This window comes from Archocentrus centrarchus, chromosome 7 (genome assembly GCF_007364275.1).
Source record: "Archocentrus centrarchus isolate MPI-CPG fArcCen1 chromosome 7, fArcCen1, whole genome shotgun sequence".
NCBI lineage: Eukaryota > Metazoa > Chordata > Actinopteri > Cichliformes > Cichlidae > Archocentrus > Archocentrus centrarchus.
Window position 1 is genome coordinate 6937284 of NC_044352.1, and position 22822 is coordinate 6960105.

Below are 22822 nucleotides of genomic sequence, written 5' to 3' on the forward strand. Positions count from 1 at the left end.
ACATAAAGAGAAATCTATGCTCGTCCATCTGTTCTTTGCCTATTTCCACAACTGCCTATTTTCAAGTGTATTTTGAGGTTGTTCTCATTTTTTGTCTAAAAATTGTTCTGTTACTCGGTTCCTCTACAGTGACTGCTGAAGGTTCCACCAAAGAAAGTCGGACCACTCTGCAGCCAGTCCCTCTGGACACTTTTTTTTGACAGGTATTTCAAAGTTTTATCTATATTAACTTTAATTTCAGTGGCCACCAAAATATAAATTTTGTATTTATTGAATCTTCTGTCAAATCTGTAAATAAAAACAAACAAACAAATGCACTAGTTTTAATAAAATTGTCATAATAAAAGAATTAGATGTGTGATATATATACTCTTTAGAAGCTTGGAGCCCAGGGAGGGAAAATTACTGCAGCCACCTATAAAATAACAAAACCAACTTTAGTGCATCACTTAATACAATGAAAAGAGGGATTCTGCAACATTCATTGTAATACTTTTCAGTAGCTTTCAAATCACAGCACATTATGCTGCAGTGTGTTGACAAAGATTGATGAAACAGTGACTCGTGTCATCTTACATCATCAAGTGTGAACTTTTTAATCCCTGCCACCAGGATTATCCAGGGATGAAAAACAAAGCTCTCCATTCTCTTCAGAGGAGCGACAAAGTATCTTACACCAGGCGCTTAAGATCCATTGCAGCTAAATTAATGGTCAATGGGATTACAATAAATGGATCAAGGAATCTGAGCTCAGAGGTATATTTACACAGCTAGCATTTAAAAAAAAAAAAAATCATTTAACATGATTGTACAGGTGTGAAAATATTCAGCAAATGTTACCAGGATTATAATCCAAACAAAAATTAGTAAAGCGCTTTACAAGTTAACTTAATTAGTGCTAAGCATGTTAATTGCTTACATAACCTGACATTAAATACAAGTGAGTGCTTGCAGGAAACCCATGTGTGACACCTGCACTCAAATTTACAGAAAGCAATTATTTGCTTTATGTAACCAGTCCAAAAAAGGGTGTTTCTTTGTGAAAAGTATTATATAATGCATATTATTACTGTCACTGTAAAAATGTGGGCAGTCTCCCTGTAATGATGTACTGCAATTATTCACTTTTATGCTTCATTTCAGAACATCCAAAATTGTGCACCATCCTCCGCACGTCCTCCATGAGATCACAAGGTCTGATAAATATTCAGTTAGTCAACAAACATGCACTTATTAATTCATTAACTTTTATTTTTAGCTGCTTGGATTATGCCCATACACACAGAAGTTACCCTAAAATGCACCTGCTAGACATGAAAGTGAAACCTCTGCAGAGACGGACTTGCTGCTTACTTAGAAGAATTTCAGCCTCACTGAAGAGCTGACTCAGAAATAGATGATTTGCTGATGGCCTTGAGTCAAATAAATACTTATTTCCTCCACTAAGAAATCTGAGCCCATCACAGCAGCAGAATATTTTCTTCCAATTTTGCAGGATCTAAGATGAAATTAGCATTTTAGGCCTTTCAGAGCAAAGTACAAGAAAGTTAATTTTGGGGTGAACAGTCCCTTTAAAATACCAAACCACTTTCCACAGTTCCACTTTGATGAGCTATAACATTAAAATGCTGCTCATATTTTAGCACACCAGTATAATCACCGTATTTCACAAATGTAAACAGATTGCACTATATTGTTCTTTAATTTAATGCATTTTATAAATGAACTCTCATTCAGACATTGAGTCTACACTGATGGACCCAAGCTACAGCGACATATGGCACCGACCTACAGCAAGCTGGAAATCAGGATGTTAGTCACGATTAACACTGACTGAGGCTTTTCTGCACTTCAAGTTATTCTGATAGTTCTATTTTTCTTTTAATTCAGTAAAATTATAATTGCAGGATCTTTGCAGCATTTTAGAATTTTATTTTATTGGCTTGACCTTAATACTGAGATGGTTCGTCACTACTTAAATCTTGATCAGTTTACTTTTAATCAAGAGGCTAAGTATGCACCCTAGAGGTTAGGAGTCAGAATAGCAGGCAGTCAGGCCTTTATGGCAACAACTTATATATGATGAAACATGAGTTGGTTATACCACTCAGTACTTCAATCCAATACCAAAAGCATAAATAAACAAAACAACAAAGTGCATGATCTTTATTTGATATGGTGTGAAGGGGTGTCCAGGTAGCACAAAATGACTATATAAGGCTCCTTTTCACTTATACAACAAATGGTCTTTGTCTTGATTTTGGCCATTCAGCCAGCACATGAACAGAAACACCTGCAAATAATAAATAATGGCATTTATAAATAGATGAACCAGTCCATTTTAACCCCAAATCCCCTATAATCACTGGTTAAAGAGCAGCCGACTGTTGAAGGCCATCAATGAAAAACTAACTCTGATCCTAAAGGACTGAACAACCAACCCCTGAGATTAACTATCCAATGTGCTTGCAGGGAAAAGCATGGTGAAAAGCTGTTAGTGCTACAAAACATCAACACTGATAAAAAGAAATGAATAACAAAGTTTGAATATTTTTAATGTTTAAATTTCATTTAGTATTTTTTAATCATATTTATGTGATACAAATGCTAAAGATAGAATTAGGATATCATGTGTTTGTGTACAGTACCAGTTACTCATGATGACACAAGTAAAATAAACATGAACATCAAATTATTTTCAAAAAAAAAAAAAAAACCCACGAACTATCTCTAAGGATCCAAAGTCAGCTTTGCAGCCACTGTGATTTCATGCTGCTCTCTCTCGGCTTAGCATTCAAGTCACATTTTTGACACTAAATCAGGCCAAGTCTGAGGCTGGTTATTGATCATCTTCTGTGTGATGGCTGTTCAATAGTTCAGTATACACTAAAAGATCTTTTTTTTTTTTTTTTTTTCTATGGCAGGCAGAGTTTAGCTGCAGTGTTTCTGGGCATGTCAACTGAAAGACTCAGATCTCCAGGTTTATGTCTCCCTCTAGGGGGTGGATTGCAACTGACACTCTTTGAGCCTCCGGGTTCATAAAGCCTGAACTTAATCCTATTCGCTGAGCCACTGCTTGTGTTGCGTTACCTTCCGTAATGAAGCTTGATCATCTTTGGCTTTGCAAATGTACATTTCAGGTTCCGAGTCTGAAAGCAGCAAGTCTCGCGCACAGAAAATGTGAAATAATCACTAGTACAGGACACACAGGTTCACCTTACGCCCAGTGAACCTGAGATCCTCCCTTTGAGTGCCGCTTGGCCTCCATGATGCAGAAAGCCTCTTGCTCCTCGCTTATTTCTTTCTGCCTCTTCTCTTCCAGAAATGATACCAGAGAGTCCCTCATGTCCACCACCTCGATCATCTGCTGAAGGATTCGTTCTTCTTCCGCCTGCTGCTCTGGTGTCTTATCTGACAGACAAAAACATATGCACACTTTCAATTCTAATTAACCACTAATACAATACAAATATATGTAAAACACAGACATGCATATGTTAAGTCTTTTTTTTTTTTTTTTTTTTTTTTTAAGTCTTAATAGAGCAATGTTTCTTGTATGTATGAAAAAAAATGGATACATGGTAGTGTACTCCTCTTTCCAACATCTGCTGACTTTGACGATCCAAACACATTTCACACTCATCCTGCTAGGAAAGATTCCCAGACACACTTGTTTTTACTTGCTAGGAATCAATTTTTCCATAAGTGCAAAAGCCCCCTTAGCAAGTTGTTACAAACTTCTGATGGTTAAAGGAGGCTTGTACATTTTCTTTTTTTTAAACCACGAGTATGTTGAAAGCACACATAGCTGCTTAACTGGCACCTTTCCTGTCTATACTTGCCACAAAGAGAAACCTTTTCAGAGGAAATTCTACATAAGTGACAAGTAACAAAATCATTGCCGTCTTTCTGTGGAAGAATACAATCAATATATTTCAACCAAATCTAACTGAAGCGCGGAGCCCATTATTGCACTTTTGAAACGGCTTCGAAGAGGCTCTTTGTGGCCCATCTGAGCCGATCTAGGAACCCTTCAGGATTTGTTTAATGTTCTCTGGAAATAAGAGCTAATATTTTGGAGCTTCCAATGTCACCAAGACTTCTTATTCTGTGCACCTGTCGATGTTAACAAATGTAGATACATTTAAAACTTACTGTCAGGCAATAGATGATGGTTATGAAATTGCATTTTGGCATATGTGTCCCTTTTTTTTTTCCCTTCACACAGACATAATGTAGTGGTTTACACAGTTACCTGAAAAGCAAAAAGGTCACTGGTTTGTTTCCAGCTGGAGACATAAATCCCCTTTGAGGTTGTGTTAGGACGGGCATCTGGCATAAAACTGCCAAATCAAAACATGTGGAGCTGTTTACAGAATCAGCTAAACCAGTCAAAATTAGGTTCACTGCACAGTATCCAGCTAACTCTACAAGAAACATGATAAACAGACTCAAGTCTCACTAGTATAGTGGCATTAATGCTAGAAGCAATCCAGCATCATGGTCATTAATTATAATGTGATATGTACTTTGGTTATTTCCATTAAAAAGCATAGACAAAAACACATGGTCAGGTAGTGTACAATGGAAAATGCAGACGCGAGCTAATGTGATGATGACGACAGCGGCAGAGACAAAGAAAGCATTGACGTGCTCATTAGTAGGACAAACATGCGCTGCAGTATGGGCCGTGCTAGGCCTGGTGCCTGTTTAGAAGTTGTGTTGCTCCCTTTAAATGCATCAAAGCCAGTTTGAGTAACAAGTCTTTCTGTGCGCACACCAAAGTACACACCCTTTATCTCCATGTATTTCCTGAGCTCCAGCTCCAACATGCTCTGCTTGTCTTCGAGCTCCAGCTGTCGAGACCTGCAAGAGAAACAAGCATCAGCGGAGTCTTGCCAACAGCAGATCACTCTAAAGCTGCGAGGAAACATGACAAATGAAGTCTGACTGTAAAGAAGACTGGCTGTTAGCATGGTGAGGACCAGCCAGCCACCACGGTGTTTTGATGTGAGATCTGCTTTGTCACTTGTATACAGAAGCTGTGTTGTGTTACTCATATGACTACACAAGCTTTTACTGTTTGAAATAATGAATGAACCAGTAAGGGTGCAGACTTACGCCACCATGAGGTCCGACTCCTCAGAAACCAATGCATTCTTCTCATGGACAAGCTGGATCCAGTGTTCAATCATATCAGGAGACCCGCCGCTGCCTGAAAGTAAAAAAACAAAAGTATTTCTGTGGACAAGCTCTTTAAGAAAAGAGGAAGACATGTTTTTTTGTTTTGTTTTTTTGGAAAGTCTAGATAAAGTGTTGAGGAACCAGATTTATTTGCAGCATCTGACACACCATTCATGTGAGTGTTTGTCTGGAAGCCCACACGCTAACGTGCATGAGACTCGAAGAAGCAATAATAAAAAGAATTCAGCAAACTTACAAATTTAGACAAAATCAGTTGTTTTACTCCCGTTTATGTAAAAATTGAGGTAAGCCCAATTTGTGGTCATAAAGCAAACAGTATACTGCCTGTGCATAATATCTATGAGATCTCACTAGATTTTTTGTCTTTTCAGAAAATAAAAACAAAATGCAAATCTCAAGCAATCTTTATTCACAACAGAAAAATGTATTCCAGCTGCTCGACAGTCCCTGGTCTTTTTTCTCGTATTTTTCATTTCATGATGCACCAAATGTTTTCTGCTCTGGACTGCAGGCAGGCCGATTCATTACCCGGACTCTTCTAGTTCGAAGCCCTGCTGTTGTAATAGCTGCAGTGTGTTGTTTAGCCCTGTCATGCTGAAATACGTAAGATCTTCCCTCAAAGAGGCTTTGTCTGGATTGCTCTAAAACCTGTATATACTGATGGTGCCTTTCCACACGTGCAAGCATTTGGATTTTTGGCTTTATCCCTTGCGCACAGAGATTTCTCCAGATTCCTGGAACCCTGCAGTGGGATTATCGACGATGACATAATAAAAGTCTTTGCAATTTAACATTAAGGAATATTTTTTCTAAAATTGAGGAACAATTTTTTTTCCAAGATTGGTGAACTTCTGTCCATCTTTACTTCTGAGTAACTCTGCCTCTCCAAGATTCTCTTTCTATACCTAAACCAATTAACCTTAATAGCTGCAAAATGTTTCCCCAGCCATTACTTACTTTTCCAGCCTTTTGTTGCCCTCATGCAACTACCCAAGTCAGATCTTCCTCCAGTATGAAACAATCAGTAAGGGTATTTTTCCATTACAAATGTCAGATGTCAATGCAGCCTTAACAATAAACCTTCAGTCTGTTAAATATATGTATATAAAAAAGTGATATGTCCTTACCAGCCTCTCCTCGCAGTGTCCGCTCCAGCGTCACACCTTTGTCCTCCAGGTCTTTGTAGGTCACTTCAATCTCCTCCAGTCTCCTCTGGATGGACTGTGAACCACAAAAAGAAGAAGTTTATTTTGAAAAACATTTTAATAAAACGGGTTGGATTTCATTAAAATACAGACGAGTTATTATGGTCACAATCTTTCTGCAAATTCTCTCACTACCAAATGTAATGTATATGTAAAAAATATTTTTACATTTGTAATTTAAAGACATGTTTATTTACAACATTGTTCTTTTCTGTGGGTCAATTTTTGCAAGGTTGTAATGATTCAGGAGGGAGCAGGGAAGAGGGAGTCCAAGCTGCACAGTTCCAACTGCTGAACTTTACTGCACCGTGTTGTTATATGAAGAATTATATGCAGCATGAAAATAGACAGCATTTTGTGACGAATCTGAACAAATTCATCAAGAGAAGATATATAAAGAGACACTGCCATTAAGACAAAAAATAAACAAAAAAGTATATACATATATATCAAACTGAGCCAAATTCTTCAGGTTGCATGAAAGGGTTCAGCCTGCTTCCCAGCATTGCTTATTAGGGGGAGCTGTTACACAATGTGATGACCAGTGATTGACAAATACTCTCCCTCTCTTACATCCTCCAACAACTGTGCAAACACTGCGTTGCACCTGATTGGACGAATGCCTCATGTGGGTTGTCTGCTTCTGAATTGCAAACAGAAACCAACATGGTGGCTCATTTGCAAACTTTCTCTAGTGTTAAGCAAGATTTTCAGCAAAAATGTGTTCCTCTAAACATTTTAGATGGGAATAAGACATGCAGCTGATGAATTTGTCTTCATCACAGACAACTGCAAGTGCAAATGTTGCATTGTGATTTGCACCTGATTTGCTTGGAACAGCCTTGATATCAACTTTATGCAAATGGAAACACACTGCTGTGCACTGCATGACTGATAACAGTGAAAATGATTGGGAGGCAGGGATCGACACACCTTTACTGATGATATGACTTTAACAACATATCTTAGAAACAAAATATATTACAATGTCAATGAAACTATATGATTATGCACAGATTTATTGCTCCACTAAGTTAAGTTGGAGAAAAATGGATCAGCAACGAGTTTTATATCACTCACCTGAGCTTTGCGGAATCGTTGCAATTCACTCGTCCTGGCACGCCGCTCCAGTGTCCTCATCTTCATCAGCTCAAGCTTCTCTGCTTCCACAGGGTCCGATGGTACAGTCTGAAACTGGAGGTACAGCAGCATTACTTCCAGTGTAAAATATCTTCACCCTGAAAAACTGGGGGGGGGGGGATCTCTACCAATCTCCTTACTTTCTCATCAAACAAGTCAATGTCTTGTTCAAACATTGCATCATCATCGTCATCATCATCATCGTCGTCATCATCTCCTTCGACACCCTCTTCCGAGGCACTGTGAACATGTCTGAATGTTGTTTCTGTGGGGAAAAAGTAAGAAAAAGCGTTGCAATACGCCCAGATCAATCCAAGACCAAAGAGATGAGTTTTCAGCTTACCCACTCTCCCTGGCTGATTAACGTGGACACTGAGCCGGGTGTCTCTGCTGATCCGTGGGGAGGACAGATTCCATGGAGAAAACTTTGATCGCACTCTGGTCTGCCCGCTTGGCATCTCTTTTCTCTTGAAGCAGCGTCGATTCCTCTTCTCTCGCATGTGACCGGCAGTGCTCCCGCTCCAGTAGCCCTCCTCTTCTTGCCCATCCAGGCCCTCTGTTTTAGGAGGGCCTGCATTTGCAGAGGAAGAGGAGCAGGAGGAGGATCCGCCATGGGTCTCTGAATCTGAATCTGCGCTGAAGCTGTGAAGATTCACCAGCTGGGTTTTCTCCTCATCGGTTAACTGCAGCTTTCGCAGTGACTGTTTAGGACGGGAGTCTGGTTTTGCTTTAGAGGCCTCCTCAGCAGGAGTTGGAGATGAATACTCTTCTGGGGGAGAGAGACTGGTAAGGTGAACTGTGCGAGGTTTTGCCACTGGGGGAGAGGGCTGATGGCTGGGAGTAGTCGGCTTAGTGCGACGTGGCTTTGGAACCGGACAGGGAGTCATCTTTTCTGTGTGCTCCTCCTCAAGGGGTGCTGCCACCTCAATTTTAGGTGGATGGTCTGTGGGAGTTTTTGATGCAAGTGGTTCTTGGGAGTCTTCTTTTGACTCAAACATGTGATGCTCCTTTTCTTCAGGTGGATGTGACTGTGTGTGAGGAGGAAGACCACAGTCCAGAGTGTGATCACACTCCTCATCTGATGGTGATGGTGTATAATCATCACTGGAAAGTCCGTTTTCTTCTGTCTCCCCATGAATTCCTTTACTAGCCTAAATAGAGAAAAAGAAAATCAATGTTTATTATAAATTAGCCCACAGACTGTATACGGTTTTGACTGTAACACAATTTCCATTATTACTCTTCTGTTTGCCCCCACCTTCGCTTCGCCTTCACAAATGGAGTCCGATCCACTTTGCTGCATCAGGCTGAATCTGAGCAGCGGTATTATACTATATACTTCATCCAGCTGCTTTTGTCACTCTGTCATTTATCACTAATAAACGCAAGTGACGCACAGCTTTTAGAAGTCATGCATGCCCGTGGAATCACACTGCCCACACAGTTTTACTTTGGATTATGAGCAATTTAAGCCGTCTCTGTACTTTTTTCTTCCCGTCACTGTGGCACAGGTTGACCCGTGGTTCAGCTGTCAAAGCAATGCTATTCAGGAGCTGGTCTGTTTTTTTTTTTTTTTAGGTGATTTTCTTTCCCCTTCTTATCACCGTTTTGCACCTTGTGATGAACACTGCATTTTCTCTCATGACTGAATTACCATGAGCCTGTAATCATACATCACTGCATTCAATGGGCTTGGAGGCCTTTTATGCTGCTGAGCTTGCCTGTTTTTTCTCACCAAACTGTTGATTCGTGCACTCCTAACGTTCCCCCCGTCTCTTTGATGGTTTGTTTTGATTTGCAAATTAAGGATAGCCGGTTTCTTTTGCATGGAGCGCTCCTTTGACCACATATTGTGGGTTTTGGGAATATCTTACACCAGTCCACAAAACAGCTTCTGAGTGAATTGTTTTGGCTACATATAAGCTGTAATTCTTAAAGTCTTCCACTAGTTTGGATGCAAATAACCTTAAATTACAACTGAGTCGGTGCTTTAAGCCCATATCCATCATACAGCTATAACTGGAATATGTTAAAATTACTATTATATGGATCTAATTTTATGTTTGGAAACACACATCCTCATTATATATATTTCTGCAATCAAGTCAGGCTTGCTGACACTGAAACTGTCAGCTATCAAGATGATGCAACTGGAGATTGTGTAACAAGAGCATAATGAACACACAGACTCAACATGGTGTCTGGAGTGATCAGCAGCAGGCAACAGAATGCTTTACATCTGTTCTCTTTAGTGACCCACCTCACAAGATGTTGCAGCCCCATTTGCCAGCTCTTCAGAGTGCAGCTCACAGTAAAATTTCCCTGTGGAGAAATCAGAGATAAAAACCAAAAAAAAAAAAACAGATTTGGAAATCTAGAGACAAGTGAACGTTGAAGAAGGAAAGCCCTGCTGTTTTCTTCAATTATTAATCTCCTTTTAGTCAGAGTAGAGACCCCTTTGAAAAGGGTCTCAGCACAAATGATTAATTATACACATAAATAATTAAGCAGTGCGTCACTTGTAGCGGCAAAAATCTGATCTGGTTTTGAGAGAACAATCATAGCACAGATACATGCACTTATATTACAAACACGATAATACAGCATCGCGCAGTTTTCTGGAGGAGTGCTACAGAAACAAAAGAGAAGCAGTTACAACACATACAACTGTAGAGTGAAGAACAAGGCTGTGAATGAGAAGAATATCAGCTCCTCGAGCGAAGCCAAACAGTTACACTTGAACACAGACATGCAGCACCTAGTAGTTACCTGTATCCTGGTCGAAGGTGTATCCTCCTAGCCTAAGCGTGATGCTGCACTGAGTGCAGGTGAAGCAGGTGCGATGGAAGAACTTTCCCTCTGCGCTGATTCGCTCCAGCAGGTAAACCCTTCCACCACAGAAGTAACACTCCTCACTGTTTGTCATCAACAAAGGAATATCAGGCTCGGGGGCCAGCTCGGGGACAGGACTGAGCTCAGGGGGGACAGGAGACGCCAATGTCTGAGGAACAAGGTCAGACAGCAGACTGAGATTTAACAGAGCAACACTGAAAAATTATGATTTATTTGTGCAGAAAGCTTCCAAAGTTGAGTAAGATTTGTTGAATCACACTCACACTGTCCTCATCTCCCATTCTCGTCTCTGTTCCTGTGGCTCGTTTGTCAGCTGCCAGCTTCTCCTGCAGAGAAAACAAAATAAACTGCCACATGACCTGTTTTTTTTTTTGTTTTTTTCCTATGATATCGAAAACAAACATGATTAAACAATATTAAGGATCAGAACAGCAGAAGCCGCGTCCTCTGAAATAACATCTAACATTTTGTCATCACAAACAGGAATCCCAGACAAAGCAGACGTGTGAGTCACCAACAGCTCCAGAACACAGACCGAAGGCCCCGGAGTGAACTCCGGCCAAGACGCCAGCGTGTTTGAAAATATCTTTATCAAAGATTCCTCCATGCTGTGTAAACAGTGAACTCAAGGCACAGTGGGCGTACCTTACGTCTTTGCAGAGAATTGTGCTTCAGCTTGCTCAGGAAAAAGACAGCTGACTGTGTCCGGGAGAGAGACAGAGACTTGGACGATGGCAGGAAGTCTGCAGGCTCTGCTGCCAACAGAAAATGAAAAAATGAAAAATGTCATAAAAAGGACACACAGCAAAATCAGCTTATCTTAAATTAGACTTAGAGTGCTCATCTAAAGACACCTGAATGTGAGTGCTGGCCTACTTGCAGTTCTTCACACAGCTGCCCGATATACTCTTAGGGTACAATTTCTAAAATTGTCAAGATTCAGTCTTTTATGTTTAATTCTGTGTCAGAAATATGATCAGGCAGTCTTACTTGAATTTCTGGTGGCGTCACAGCAAAGCAGCAGTTGAATCTAACTTGTCAATCTACATAAAAACTCTTCAGCTCCAGTTCTGACTATCAGTCCCTCCCTCTCTCTCTCTCTCATCATTCAGATAAGGTTACCCGAGACTGACAGCTCCCTCCTGCTTGCACATCAGTCAGCGGATCCCAAGCAGAGCAGCACAGCATCACAGACAGAGTATATCACACCCACCTCAGCTCATTCAGTACCTCCAAAGCCTGAGCTCACATCTACACTGAATAACTCCACATACTAAAAAAAAAAAATAAATAAATAAATAAAATGACTGTAAATATACCTCTACAAACAGCCAGGAGAAATTTTTCCTTCAGTGCAGGAAAAACAGAACCCCTTCTAGAGACGCTCCTCCCATCAGACCCCGATAAGTCAGCTCTACACCGTGACTGTTTGCTCTGTCTGCTTGCTGGGCTGGCTCAAGTGCAGGAGAGCAGCACAACCAGTAGAGGCTGGCTCTGAGCACAGCACTAGCCACTTAGGCCCAGTGAATTCTGGGTAAGATGCTCTTAAAGGGGCAGCACAGATTTGAGAGCTTCTCATCACTGAACACATTTCAGTGGGAGGACACCTGAACCTTTTAAGGTGATTCTGATGCCGTGCTGTGTCTAAGCAACCAAGTTATGTAAGTCTGATATTGCTGTCACTAACAGAAATATATCATGAAACAAAAAGGAGTCCAGTGGCATCAAATAAACATATTTAACTGTGTAATTTTTGTGAATGCGTTTATTAAATCTGACCTTGTTTGACATTTATCATCAATGCAAATATTTGAGTAAAAACTTTTACCTTTTGTTGGTACAGTGAAAGCACTTTGGATCTGGGTGAGGTAGAGGACCATGGACAACTTGTCTATTTGATCGCTGTTGGGAGACATGACGGGGGAGATGCCCAGCTCCTTCTCCAAGATACTGAAGGCCAGTTGGTTGTTGTGAACAGTGTTAGACTCATCCAGGGAGGACACGTCACTTGGAAGGAATGAGCAAGCAGGATCATTCTACTTGCATTAAACACAGACAGTCTTTTCACAGCAAAGATGATGTGTTACATTGGGTTTTGGCTGGCAGCTGATGAGAATTTCATCAAAAGAAAATGGGTCCGATTAAACTATTAGATAACCAAAAAGCGATGCCGTGCTGTCAGATTTAAACTAAGCAGCAACTCACATGAGGTGAGGTCTGAAGTGGTGGATGAGCGCACACAGAGCCAAGCCGGACCTCCAGGACTGTGTGAAATCTTTTACATTAACATTTTTATGACCCGCAGTGTGTTTCTGACACCATTTCAACAGCTCTTCAGAACCACCAGCTGAATCTGGGGACGAAAACACAGCCAATAAATCAGAGAAGACTCTAATAGGTTTTGTGGTTGGACAGTCTCATAGCTAAATATTTCATGTCAATGCCAATCAAAGTGTTTCCTGGTTTATTTAGCACGGAAAAGTTTAACTGGCATAACCAGAATAAGCACCGCTGACCTTGATGTATGTGAGTTGACTTGTCCTTTTGTTTCTTGAGCGATGGAAGAGATTTATCAGCATCATACAGGTGCTGCACCTAGGTCGTGTGACAGGGAGATAAGTCACTACATACAAAGATGACAGACTGCGTAAAATGTTTAACCTGTTTTGTTGCCATGATCTGATTCTTTGACACAGCCAGTGTATTGTTGTTTACTATAAATCAATATCTAGTAACTGGTAAACTGCTCTCACCAGTTTTTAAATGAAACTGAAAATTTGTTTTCAGCTTTACTTTATCTGTGATGAAGACATACTTTAAAACCATTTGTCTCCCTAAATAACCTTCATGAAGGTTTACAGGATCTCTGATTTCAGTCTCTGTTGACTAAATAACGGATAACAGTGCTGACCTGATGGGTCTTGATGGCGGAGAGGTTAACGCTCTGGTACCGCGTTCTGGGGTCGATGCTGTAACCAGCATAGTTTTTGCTGGTGTTTTCTGGTGTGGTTTGGGACAGGAGCTGGTAAACACTTTCTCTGTATATTTGTGAAGAAATTAAACAGAGGTAAAGACAAGCAAAACAAAAAAACAGCCAGCAACTGCAGCATTGCAAGGAAGGGATAACTGCTGGATAACTACATCTGACAACTGATCTGCAGGTACATTCTCTCTTTTTTCACTTTGTGAATAAATAACTGTATTTTATGTGAATGGAAATAACCTAAAAGTTCCTTTATTATGTAACTTGAGTTTTGAAATCCAGACTAACGTTTACCACTAAAAAGCCTAATTGTTTTATTCTGGTCACATCAAGGAATCATGCTGAAATAATTTTTATGCCTATGCAATCAGAATAACTATTCATCATGCTGATTATGTCAGGATGGGTAGCGTTACTGATGATGAGACCCACAGGCATGCTGACAAATTCTAGCGCTATATTTCCCTACTTTATTTAGTAGGTTTAATTCAATGGCATACAGTGCAAGAAGGGAAAAACTGCATTAGGAAATCTAATGCCCCACCACCACCACAACACACGAAAAACATATGTCATTATGAGATTATAAAATAAAACTGTCTATACTGTGTAGCTTATTAGGTGTATAAAATGTACTTACCGCTCAGCTAGGACTTTGAGATGTGGGACCCCCATACCCCAACTCCTAACCATCCACGCTACGTCAAAAACAGCTAGGAACCCACGAGCAATGCCTGTACCCAGAGGCCAGAAAGGCTGCAGAGAACATGCACAAAATGTTATTGTAGAACAGAAAATGTCACAATTAAGAGTAAATGGAGCGTGCCGTATTATCAAGCTCAGAAAACACGTTACCCATAAAAACCTGTGAGATATAAAATGCAGCAGCCTGCCGGCTTTATTTTTAGAAAACTTAATGCAAGAGCTTATCTATACAGTCACACACAGAGAGCTAATCCCAACTAAGAGTGAACAAACATGTTAGCAGCTCTGCTAGACTGTGCTTCGTGATGAGCTTGTTAACACACTAAAAAGACTAATTTCTGGTGGCAGACACACACAAGAACACACAAGAACACACACACACACGGTCAAATACTCTTCTTAGGATTGGCACAATTCTTAAATAATGAGAGAAGTGGGCACAAAAGTAATTGCTTCAGGCTCATCTAAACACTCAGTTTCATAAATTTTTTTAACCACTCAGATCTGTATGACGTCAGTAACATGGGACATACTTTTTCCCATTGAGATTTTAAATCTCAATGGGATTTCCCTGGTAAAATAAAAAAAATAAATAAATAAGGCTCTGGTTATGAGCCCAACAACCTGCTCTTCAAACCTTCTGTTTGTGAGGGACAGCCAATTACAAGAAAGTTGGCTCAAGAGGAGGGGGCCTTAAAGGAAGAGGGAGTTAAAAGCCTGTTTGAACTGTGAATCATGCAAAGCTTCTTCAGTAGAGTCCAAAAGTTAAATAATCGATGTTAAATAATCGATTAGCATAGTATGCTTCCTTTAATTTATTAATTCATTTATTTAGTTCTCTGATTCACCTTGGTCCACCACCTACAATTTCCCTGCAGCAAATGGCTTCGTTTTACTGCAAGTTAATTAACTTGAGATTACTCTTATTTATTTTGGTTCCAGCATTTCAATAAGTGTATGGCGATAAGAAGCGATACAGTACTCTGTCCCACAGTTAGCTAGCATGGTTAAGGATGTGAACTAGGGGAAAAGACCTCAAAGTGCTGCCCCCTACCTCCACTAGGCAGTCTCCAACAAGACCAATTAACAACTTCTTGCCCCTCCTCTCCTTGACCAGCGAGGCGTTCTCAGCACGGTTCATGCAGGTGAAGTCGAACATGGCCACATCTCGCTGGCCGCCATGGTTCTGAGCAAACTGGAGGTCAGGCAGCTTTCCGCCAGTGGAGAAGTAAGCAGCATCAGAAGCATAGTGGCACAAAGCCTCATAATCCACATTTGCAGGTGCCAGCAGCTGTTCTGCATCACTATAGTCCTGCAGAGACAGAGAGAGAGAGAGGTGCTATTGGATGACTTCTGGCACCTTCTCTCACACAGATGACATGTCTTACACTTGGTTTCCCACATTAGCTAAGGGGCCAGGCAGCAGGGAAAGAAGAGATGACTGACAGTTTGTGCCTTCACACTGAAGCAGCAGCAGGGCTGTTTCATCTGTCTGGTTTGTTTATTTTTCTTTACTGGCCGCAGTTAGAGCTTCTGCCAATAAGAATCGCACTTTTCCTTGGTAATGGATGTGTTGCTCTCACCTGCTTAATGACCCCCTTCTTTAACAAGCTCTTCTTTTTGGCAGTCATGACAAAGTAGTGGGTGTCGTCTTTGTAGTAGACAATATTCTCCAAATCAATACCTGGAATGGAGAATGGAGAGAGGGCATGGTAGGCATAGGAGGAGAATGAGACAGTGAGAGTGTGTGTAGGAGAGGTTGAATGAGGTAGGCTGACAGCAAAAGCATTGCTGCATTTCCCTCAATAGAATGTTTGCTATTCTCTTTTGGTTTAATCAGTTTTCAGATGTATAATGTCATACACAGGGAGATCAAAGTGGAACAGAAATAGAAAGTCATTCGAATGGGTGTGAGCAGAGTAAACACACTTATTAAGGTCATACTTTCAATTCTGCTAAAATGTTCCACAGATATTAACCTGCAATAGGTGCAAAGTAGCTCAAAAAAATAAGGTCAGACTGACCCGCGGTTAACGATATGACAGGAAATTAAATGGGGATTGAAACACAGATTAACAGCACGGCTGTTTGTTTCACACTTCACGCCGAACCCAGACCGACAGTGTGAACGCTTATTTCATGCCTTGAGGGCTGCATTCAGCAATGTGCAACAAAGGAAGAAATTAAATGAAAAGAAAAGCGCTCGTGCTGTTATTAAAAATGTTATGGTTCAGTGACTCTACTTCACAATTCAAGTTCTCGCTTAGTGAAAGCTGCGGAGTAAGAACTGCAGATATTCTCTTTACTTGCTTTCATTTTTAAACATTATCCTACAAATAAGAGCAGACAGCTGCCGTCCTCTTGCTTTCAACTGAACATCACAGGGATGCCTACCAGTCTCATTGAGTAGCTCTTGGAAAAACTTCTGGTTATAGATGCGGGCTACACCGCTGATCTCTTCTACTTGGGCCTCAGCAGCTGTGTGTCTGTTGATGAAATTGGCCGTGATGCCGATAGCCAGTTTTCCCCTCAGCTCTTTATGCTTGAACCCTGAGAGTTTGGGTAAAAAAAAAAGGAAACTGGGTTGATGAAAGGCAACTTTTTGAAAAAAAAGACTGCTGAGGTGAGTTTCGATTATTTGTAATAACTATGTGTTCCAAGTAGGCCTTGTGAAATTGGTTAGCGGCCCTTGTTGCATCAGTAGGAAATGAAACGATTCAAGCATGCAAAAGTTTCTGTCTCACCATCAGGGACAAATCTGCCTCCTCCGGCAGAGATGAAGACATCAAACTGGAAGGCTGCAGCAGGGTGAGACTGAGGCTGCAGTTTGGCCATCCAACCTGTCAGAAAGACATCAAACACCTCAGTGGATTTCATCATAACTTTACTGCTTTACATGTTGATGGTCCATCAATATTTCTAGTCTTTAGAAACAACAACAGTGGATAAAGTAAGCAAACGTAATAAGAGAGGATGATGTGGATGGTTGTTAAACGCACATACCATTTTCTCCTGAGGGCTCAATCAAACCCTGGAACTCTACTCCGGTGTGCACCTCTACACCGAGGAGAAGTGCCACCTTCAATAGAATCAACTGTAGCTGACGGATGCCTAAAAACATACAAGTGCATCATGAGATGTGTGTGTGTGAGGCATAACCAAAATGCTAGCAGACATGCATAGGCAAATAAATTGTGGCTAAGATTGCAGCTTTATTAATCTCTCTGTTTCAAGAGCTCTATTCATTTAAAATGTAAAAATATGTGGAAAATTCACTGGTGTCTGAAAATTGCTTATCTTGTCCTGCCAATTCATAAAATATATAAAATCCCAGAAAAATAAAGAAATCATGCATTTGAGAAGCCACAATTATTTAACAAGGTGTCATTTCTGGCCACAAATCCTACTACAAGTATGGGAGCTGCATAAACAAAGATAGCAGTAGTAGTAGTATAGTATGTTTATTCAATTCATTTTAACTGGTTTGCAATATACAGACTCTCTCTCTAATAAGTAAATGACTCACTGATGTGATCCAGGGTACCAGAGCAGAATTTGCCGTAGAACTTTTTGGCTCCGAGCTCACGGAGGTCATAGATGGTGTAGGGCCACAGATGGAGAACATTGTTTCTGGAGAATGTCTCTCTCTTCTCCAGCAACACCACCTGAGCCCCCAGCAGGGACAGTTCAACGGCCATTCTCAGGCCACACGGACCAGCACCCAACACAAGGCACTAGGAGAGAGGAAGTCAGCAAGCAGTCAGCATGGGTGAGATAATGAAAATCAAAGAATGAGGAAAAAAAACAAAATTATTTTAAGGCTTCCCGTACAGCAGTCGGTACAAAGCTAATTGATGAATGTGATGAATTTTATATACACGGCAAATATCTAATAAGAATTTGAGGGGAGGAGATAGAAAAACAGGCAATCAAATATGACAACAGTATTGAAATAAACTTTGCTCTGACTGTTGAAGTTCTTCATCCGATACTGCAGCAGAGATTCTTACACAAAAGTGCACTAATGTATAATATTTACTGTTAATATAATCCGTTTCTTTCATTATAGTAAATTGAATACGTATATAGTATTATACAGGCACTGAATATTCAGAAAAATAAATCAAGAAACATAAAGGAAACAGCATTATCATCAATGGTTGATAAACGGAACAAATAACACTGTTTATGATAGGTTAAAATCAAGTTACATAAAGTCACCACTGGTTGTCTGTACCTTGTTTTTAGTGCAGGCATTTCCTTGCTGGTAATCTGCATGAGAAGCTCTTTTATCCAGCTTGGTCCACAAAGCTTTGGCCTTCCAGTAGTTCAGTCTCTCTTTTAACTTTGTGTAGAAGTTCCTGAAATCCTTTGGATCGACGTCCAGCTGCCTGCAGAGCTGAGCGAAGTGGTGCTTTACATCCTTACAGGTCTGGGCTTGGACAAAGAGGTCAAACATAGCATGTGAAGGGTTGACAGGAGCCTGGCTTGCCATAGTTGAGGATGACAGGAAGACCGGTTCCTTTCGGTGTCACTGGTTAACTGTGAAAGAAGAGGTTATATCATGACATTAGCTCTTCCCACCTGGAAAAAACCCTGCTGTGGGGAAAGGTTTATGTGAGTGTTTACAGCCTTTGCTGCTTGCATTTAAAGAGGTGGCCATCTGAAGCTCCTACTCACTGTGCTGGAGGAAGTTCCTTCCTCATGTGCTCTTAATTATAGCCCAGATGTTTAAACACTGACGGTTTTGTGTCACCTGATTGGCTGAGTCATTGCTAACTTCCTTTATGGGGCTTCTGCGGCTCCCCTTATCTTTCTTTTTACAACTGAACAGCCAACCCACTGCCCGCTGATGTGTCACTCTCTCATGCAGCCTCAGGACTTACTAATAAAGAGTACACAATGTACAATGTAATGGAAACATATGGCTAAAACACATAATGAGACTATAACTTTTTTCCCCTGCGTTTACACTGCAAAAAACACAAAAGGGCTGAAAATGAATATCTAATGTTAATGAGAATCATGTTATCTAAGTTTTTTTTTAAAATTATTATCAGCTTGTCTGCTGATTGTTTAGCTATTAATTAATGAATGGTATTCTGCAAAACACAGTGGATGGAGCCTACTTCAACGATTCTGCTCTGACCAACAATCCAAAGTCCAAAGATATTTTATGGTTAAAATAAAGTAAGAAAAAAGGAAAGGCAGTAAATAAGAAGACCTAGAACCATCAATGGTTCAACAATTTAGCCTGCAAAATCACATTAACGAGTAACTAATTCTTTAAAAAAATACATTAAAAAAATCAGTGCATTTCCTGTCATGCATTACATTTTAAGCCATTTTAACCCTCTGGTATTTAAAGCATCCTTTTCCTGATCTACCTGGACATCTTGTGTGTTAATGCACGTATGACCTCATCCCTGTAAGGCACAACTGAGTTATATACACCCTTCTTCAGGAGAGACTTTCAGAATATTCATGCTTCAGTGATGTTATATGGTTGAAAGAAAAGCTATATGACCAACAACAGATGAAATTCAATAGCACATAACTTCAGCCACAGAACTATAATGACCTAGATTTGACTTTTGAGGAATCTTAGCCAGTAGGAAAATGTGCCTGCCGAGCTCTTTTTCAACCTTACAGCTCTGGTTGCAAGTCATGCACAGCACTGCGTGAACAAGAACCAGTAAGGGGAGAATCTACAGCTTCTACAAACACTGAAACCGTATTTCTGTACTGTATTACTGAGGAGATAATAATGTGTACAGCTGTAGGTTGTCAACACCATCTGACTCTAGTCTCCAGTGGATTAAACCTCTGAGCTGTGAGCGGGGAAAAGAAATCTCCATCAGTTCATTTGGTTAAAAAAAAAAAAAAAGGTTTTAAAAAGGAAAAGTGAATACAGCTAAACAACACATTTATCATTATTGACGATATCTGGTATAAACTATTAGTAATAAATGCTCACATTCTTTGTCAACATTTACCTAAGGTCAATTATTCTTAAGAACTAATGGCACTCCCAGCAGCATGCTAATCTTTTAAGTAAACAGCATCTGCAACAAATGCCCTGTTTACAGCAGAATGTAGACAGCACAAACGTACCACAATTTAACGCTTTCCCAACAGCAACAAGAAAAAAAACAAACAAAAAAAAAAAAACATGTCGACAACACCCAAAGTGTGATGCTTCGTTTCCTGTAACTATCACTTATGTACCATTTCCTGGTGACAACATTTGTGTGATCACTTCTGTTGACTCGGCAGCTCTTGCCCTCCACCTGCGACCTAAAGTGTATCATTACAGTTGGAGCACAGCAGCATGTGTTTTGCGTGACTGCTCGTGTGTGCGTGTGAACACAACGGAAACTGCATTTAAGCTGTTATTAAGGTAAACCCCACCACCCTCACCCCATCCCCATTCCCACCCCCTTTACTACCATTTACTGAAAATGGACATCAAAATGAGGCAGCTTTTGAACCCATATGAAAACAGGCTAATAATCACTTCTCTCATTCTGTCTATTGCCTTAATGCTTGCTACTCTTTAGTAGTGTTCCAGTCACTAAAGAGATATTATAACCTACAATAAACTCAAAGACAAACAGTTGCGTCAGTGTGTATCAGATACACCACCATGGAGCTGTAAAACACTGGCTTCAACTAAAACGAGCAGTGCAAATGAAAAAAATAGCTCTTAACCAACAAATATATCTAATATATTTTATATATTACTATAATATACTTTAACTCTTAAATCATCCTGTCTTATTTTATTATATAAAGCCATAGGTTATATGTAGCTATAGAGTACAAATAATGTATAGTTATATCTGATGACCTTACATTCATTAGCTGTTTTATGGGTACTACCAGAGCAAACAACTAAACCTGCTGACATGCAGCCATGTTTGATTTGGTTTGAGATTATTAGTCTCCAGGCAGGCCATAAAGTGAGCCAGTCCTCCCAAGAAAAAAAAAAAGAACATTTAAGAAGTATTAGGTCATCTTTGAAGACAAACTGTCAAAATTAAAAATAGCTCAAACAGCCATCTTTGACACTTTCATCTAATTCTCAGGTAGGCTGCTGTATTTATACTGTGTTAACATTTCCTTTTTTTAGCCATCTAAAGCAGCACAGCTGAAACCAGAAAACCTCAAACACAAAGCGTCCTCTTCTCACGCTGCTGCAGTGTTTGAAAGATGGCATATTCTCACACTGAAAATAGAAATGTTTCAGAAAGCTGAAATCATCTGTGTTAAAGGTAGAGAAACACAATCATCATCATCATCTGATTTATGTTAAGCAACTCTAGGCAGGAAACACGTCTCAACAGGAATGCGGTTGATATGATCAAACCGAAACAAGCAGCACTGAAAGGTGAATTGACCTAATTTTCCTCACTGCCAGTGGATTGGATTCCAGTGGATTGACCCACCTTATTACACGTGTAAGCTCTATGCACTTTGTTTGGCAGCAGCACCGCGTGTATCAGGCTGTTGGGTGGATCACACGCTGATCTTCAGCCTGGCAAGTTTCAGAGAAGGAATAAAAACGGAAAGTAGATTGAGTGGGGCAGAGAGAATAGAGGAAAGGAAGCAGAGGGGTTGTTTCCTGAACACGCATCCAGACTTTGTACTAAAATATTTTAACATATGGAGCTCACAATAATAGGAAGCTGATAAATGAACAGGAAGGTGTGGCACTGAGTATGCTCTGCTGTGCCAGAGCAGGATCCAGTCTCAACATGCTACTCCGCACAGATTGCAAAGAACACTCAAATGCCAGGAAAGCTAACTGAAGGTCAGAGAAAATGCGGCTTACGTAGAGCTGCCTAATAAAAACAAAAGCATTTAGTCACACATTTTATGATGGAAGAGAATTTCAAAAAAATACACTCCAGCCAGCAGCGCACGATAACCTACATAACCAATGCATAAACTTGAAAACTTACAAAAGAAAGAACGAGAGAAAAAAAAAAACTAGATACAATATATCTTAAGTTATATTACCAGCTCTCAAGTCGTACTGGAAGCGGCTTTCCGTGAAACTGTATCCACGGTGTCATTTCCATTTTTGCTCTTTTCCCCCCCCCCCCTTTGTTTACAGGTGAGGACTGCGGACTGGCTCACCTGCGCCTCATGCCTATACTGCACTAGCGGAGTCTCTTCCGGGACTTTCTGTAAAGTCCCGACAGCGCACCACGTGATGAGCTGTGTTAAGGCGACGGGTCCTGCGGGTAGGTTCTTTCACAATGATTATAGTTAATAGTGTTCATACTGCCATGCACAATAATAATAGTAGTAGTAGCAGCAGTCATAGTAATGAAAATAAATGAATATTCCAAATTAAGCATCCTATTTCTGAAACACGTCATCAGTTGGTTTTACACACAGAGAAAATTAATTAAGCATCAGGACCATTAAACCCTGTTTAATACGTTCTTTGAGCTGTCAAAGGTCAACTTGGGCCCCCAGGACTCCAATTACTTAACCTGAGTATTTACTTTGTACTTCTACTTCACTTTTTCTTTTACAAATTACTACTTAAAAGAAAGAAGAGAGGAAACGAAAACGATAAAAGGGTAGTTACTAAACTACTAAAAAAAATTACTAAACTTCTTCCACTACTTCATGCTGGCACGCTTACAATACATAGTGCCCAGTGTATAAAATAATTGTACGTACACGTTCGCCTCGCGAAAGATCCCGGTTCGAGACC

At 40.3% G+C, this 22822-nt stretch overlaps 1 protein-coding gene across 7 annotated transcripts; it reads right to left on the minus strand.

Annotated features, from left to right (window-relative positions):
• Positions 1-2150: 2150 nt before the first annotated feature.
• Positions 2151-22253, minus strand: mical1 (microtubule associated monooxygenase, calponin and LIM domain containing 1). Of its 7 annotated transcripts, none has more exons than XM_030733370.1 (25): positions 22114-22253; positions 21540-21628; positions 18329-18633; positions 17618-17825; positions 17095-17202; positions 16836-16931; positions 16486-16641; positions 15675-15775; positions 15146-15403; positions 14027-14142; positions 13315-13441; positions 12920-12998; positions 12609-12756; positions 12232-12410; positions 11049-11155; positions 10667-10729; positions 10320-10551; positions 9811-9872; positions 7894-8701; positions 7691-7815; positions 7491-7604; positions 6333-6426; positions 5122-5215; positions 4793-4866; positions 2151-3411 (listed from the first exon to the last, which is right to left on the minus strand). In XM_030733370.1, exons 3-25 carry the CDS (start codon positions 18584-18586, stop codon positions 3218-3220), a joined length of 3801 nt encoding a protein of 1266 aa, XP_030589230.1. In that variant the 5' UTR covers positions 18587-18633; positions 21540-21628; positions 22114-22253; the 3' UTR covers positions 2151-3217. The 7 variants fall into 7 exon arrangements, with proteins under 7 accessions (XP_030589230.1, XP_030589229.1, XP_030589228.1 ...); XM_030733369.1 differs by having other exon boundaries at positions 11049-11158; XM_030733368.1 differs by having other exon boundaries at positions 9811-9884; positions 11049-11158.
• Between the last annotated feature and the right edge of the window lie 569 nt (positions 22254-22822).